The 3,987-nt window shown below is 65.7% G+C and overlaps 1 protein-coding gene across 1 annotated transcript; it reads right to left on the bottom strand.

Moving 5' to 3' along the window:
• Positions 1-67: 67 nt before the first annotated feature.
• NDUFB7 (NADH:ubiquinone oxidoreductase subunit B7) lies at positions 68-3,576 on the bottom strand. Its single transcript, XM_046685452.1, has 3 exons — positions 3,397-3,576; positions 590-758; positions 68-255 (listed from the first exon to the last, which is right to left on the bottom strand). Exons 1-3 carry the CDS (start codon positions 3,506-3,508, stop codon positions 123-125), a joined length of 414 nt encoding a protein of 137 aa, XP_046541408.1. The 5' UTR covers positions 3,509-3,576; the 3' UTR covers positions 68-122.
• Between the last annotated feature and the right edge of the window lie 411 nt (positions 3,577-3,987).

Below are 3,987 nucleotides of genomic sequence, written 5' to 3'. Positions count from 1 at the left end.
CTCTGGCTCTGTGTGCTCCTTTTGGGGGGTGGGGACTGGCGACCGCAGGGAGAGGCGCGGCTCGTGCTGAGGGACCTGGAGACTTTTATTTCCCACTGTCCACATGGTGGCGGGTGGGCCCACTACAGGGCCACCTCGGGATCCACTTCGCCGGGCCCCTGGCCCCTAGCCGCGTCTGCCTCCCTCTGCTCCCGCCTCTTCTTCCGCTGGAGCAGCCGCCGCTCCCGCTCAAATTCTTTCATGCGCATCACGTAGCTGTGGGCAGAGGGGAAGGGTATCGGGGCGTCAGGGCATTAGGCAGCCTGGCCAGACACCCTGGGGCGGCCTCTGAGGGGGGAAGGCCCATGTGCCTGTGATTTAGGCCTGGAGGCCAGCCGAGCAGGAACCGCTGGCTAGGCTCCCCCCCATCCCCTGGTGGACACCAGTGAGTCCTGGGTAGGGCTGGCCTCCTGGCAGAACCCTGGCTGGGCCGGATATCCGCCCACCCCCCAACAGGCCCTGAGACCCCTCCTCCCACTGAGCAGCCCGGCCTGGCCAGAAACCATGCTGGTCCAGTCCTCTGCCCTGGCGCGGGCGGGCCGGGGCTCACTCAAGGTGCTCGCAGTGGTCCCAGGCGTGCCGCTCGTGCTTGCAGGCCAGGAAGTTGGGGAAGCTGTCCCGCTTGCACTTGAGCAGCCGGATGAGGTGGTGGGCACAGTAGTCCCGCTGCTGGAGCACCAGCTGCGCGTCGTTCATTTGCTGCTGGGTGGCCACCATCTCTGCAGGGGGCGGGAGCGGCTCAGTCAGGGCTTACGTTGTGGGGGCCACCTGCCCGAGACCCCATCATGCCCACGTGCGGAGGAGCACCCCCCCCACGGACGACTTGGTGGCAGTGGGTCACAGCACCCTCTGCCAGACGGGGGGGGTCTTTCTCTAATCCTTGCAAAGGCAACCCCGGCACTGAGACCCAGACGGGCAGGTGGCTCCCTCCCCATCCCCGGGGAACCTCAGCACCCACACTAGGGGCCTGCTTCCTGCCCCCGGGCAGCTCTCAGAGAGCCCCAGCCTGCAGAGCCTGTGCCCAGAAGCCACTTTCCCCCAGGGCTCCCCTCTGCCCGCACAGGCCAGTGTGGGGCCCGGCTGCTGGGGCCTCTGAAGCCTCAGCTCCCTCCCAAGGGGACTGATGGCCCCGGCCACAGAGCCAAGCCAACTGAGCGGGTGTTAACACCCACAAGTGTGCAGGCTGAGCCTCAGAAGAGACTGGAACTAGCCCTTGGTCCTGACGCCCCACTGACCAGGCATGACCTGGCCCCAGACAAAGTCAACCTTTAGGAGGCCGGCGGGGGCTGTCAGGAATGGTCGGCATGCGCCCGGCCTGCGCCCACTGTGTTGGTGACCCTGTGCGCCTGCACTGGCCTCACCCAGCGCCGGCCACTCGGCCCAGCTGCTCGCAGCTCAGCTGCAGGCCCTGTGGGCTGGCTTCTCTCCCCTCTGTGTCCCAGTGCGTTTCTGTCTCCCCCGGCCCAGGTCCTCATCTCACACCCCTGCATCCCACTCGCCCAGCTTCCATGCTCCCCCCAGCACTGCCCACACTGGGCTCTCACCAGGGCCACCCAGACCCCAGGACGCCACGCCGCCTCAGCCTCTGGCTTGCTTCCTCTCAAAGCATTCTCCCCAGGGGTCCTGTGCGCCACACCCGCCCTGGGTCCCTCCCATCACCACGGCTACCCAAACATTAAGTGTTGGTGAGAGCCCTCTGCTCGTTCTGATCCATGGCTTCGACTGCCACCCACAGGTCAACAGGCCCCAACTTGGTCCCCCGACCTGTGTATCCACCTGCAGGCCCTGCTGGCTTCCAGGGCCACCCGCACCTGGTGCTCCAGCTAAGCAGCCAGGATTTAGGGAGCACCTGCCGTGTGCCAGGTGTCGGAGGTGCAGCAGGGAACACGTCACGCAAGCATCCCTGGCCTTGGAAGGACACAGAGCAAATGGTAGTGTCGCGGCAACGTCCGGAGAAAAAGCAAGAAGGGACAGGGATGGGCAGTGTCGGGAGGTGGGTCATGACTTTAGATGGAGGGAGTCCATTGGAAGGTGGCATCTGAAGGTGAGGGAGTGATGCACACAGACACGTGGGGGAAGAGCCTTCCAGGTACCGGAACAGCAGGCACAAAGGCCCTGAGGTGAGAAGACAGGGTCAGGAAGCTCCAGGGCTTTCGGTGGGAGCTGGAGGGAGGCACAGGCTTGGTGGGGAGGTCAGGAGCTCTGCTTTGGACCTGCTGAGTGCGAGATGCTCGTTAACATCATATGGAGACGCCAAGCAAGCAGCCCGGTCTTTGTGTGGAGTCAGGGTCAAGGCTGGGCTGGAGAGAAAAACTTGGGAGGGTCGGCACACACAGGGCATTTTAAGCCAGGGGACTAGCAGAGAGGGCTAGGGAGTGATGGAGACAGCAAGGCCTGAGGCCTAGGGCACCCGAACATTCACAGGACGTGGAGGTGCGGACGAGTCCGTGAAGGAGCGCCCAGTGAGGTGGGCAGGAATGGGGGGCGCTGGGAGCCAGGTGAGGGAGGCTCCGGGAAGCGGTGCGATCAGCTGTGCCTGATGCTGCCGCGGTGGGTTAGTTAGAAAACTGACAACAGCGGTCAGCAACACGGGCGGGCGCGGGGGCTGATGAGCGCGCCCGCAGGGACATGGGGGCCGGCAGGAATAACAACCTACTGCGCCCCGATGCGACCCCTGGGGCAGCCCTCGGCGAGACGACAGGATGGGAGGAGGGCACGGGGACCCGAGCAGGGGCCACGCTCCCGAGTGACAGGAGAGAAGGCGGAGTCCCAGGGATGCAGGAGGCCGCGAGGGCTCTTCTGGATGCTTCTATTTTCTTAGGACGAGGATGCAAAGTGGCCAGCTGGGCGGAGGCGGGAAACAGGGGAGGAGTCTGGGAGAGGGCGCAGCACAGCGGTCCAGGATGGGGAGCGCTCAGTGCGTGGAGACAGGAGCCCGGGGGAGCGGGGTGGGCTACCAGAGTTTGGGTTGAGCCGAGCCAGCGGGAGAAGCGCGGGCGACGGGGCCGCGGGGAGGACGGCCCGGAGCCGGGGCGCCGAGGGGGCCGCTCCCCGCGTCCTCTCGAACCCGGACTTCTCGGTCCCGGCCCCGCAGCCCGCGCGATCCCGAAACAGCGGATCCGATGGCGACCCTCCTGCGCCTCGAAGCAGTGGGCTCCCGTCTCCGGTTCGTCCCTCGGGCCCCGCGGCAGCGCCGCCCCCGGAAGGCCGCTCGGCAGCCCGCAGCAGCGCCCCCAGCCCTGCCCGCCGCCTCCCCGCACACCGCGAGCTCCGAGCCGGGCCACGGTGACGCCACTCCCGGACGCCGCGGCTGGCCGGCGACCCCAAGAGCAGCAGCGCCCCGCACCCGCGCCTCACCGCGCTCCTTGCGCCCGGGGAAGCCGTAGTCGGGCGGGAAGGTGGGCATCCGCAGCGGGTCGGGCTCCCCCGACGCGCCGCCCAGGTAGCGCCGGGCCAGGTGCGCCCCCATGGCTGCTGTCGCTGCGGGTCCCTGCAGCGGCCGGGGTCACCTCGCTCCTACCCGGAAGCACTCCTCTGCACCAGCCGGACTTCCGGGTTGCGCTGGCTGCGGCCGGGATGATAGAGACGAACGGCTCCGGCGGACTTCCGGTCTCTCGCCCCCTGGCGGCCGGGCGGAGACGCACCGCGCCGCGCGCCCCCTGGCGGGGTCCGGCGGCCGGCAGGAGGGGTCCTCCCCGGCGGGAGGCGGTGCCGGCGGAGGAGGGGACCGCGTGGGCCGGCTGGAGCACAAAGTCAGTTATTTTTCATATCATATTTCAAAAAAAGGTCCTTCTTCGAAAACATTGAAATGTGTCTTAAAAACCCCTGCAGGGTGTTGATGACATATTTAGTGACTATCAAAAATTTAAGTAAAGTTATTCAAAATAAATATTTTAATTAATTTAATTTAAACAAGCAAATACAGTTATTTATAAATAAAACGATTTA

Source organism: Equus quagga, chromosome 14, assembly GCF_021613505.1.
Source record: "Equus quagga isolate Etosha38 chromosome 14, UCLA_HA_Equagga_1.0, whole genome shotgun sequence".
Lineage (NCBI taxonomy): Eukaryota > Metazoa > Chordata > Mammalia > Perissodactyla > Equidae > Equus > Equus quagga.
The sequence above is the reverse complement of the archived record's forward strand: the minus strand, read 5'-3'. Positions and strand labels throughout refer to the sequence as shown.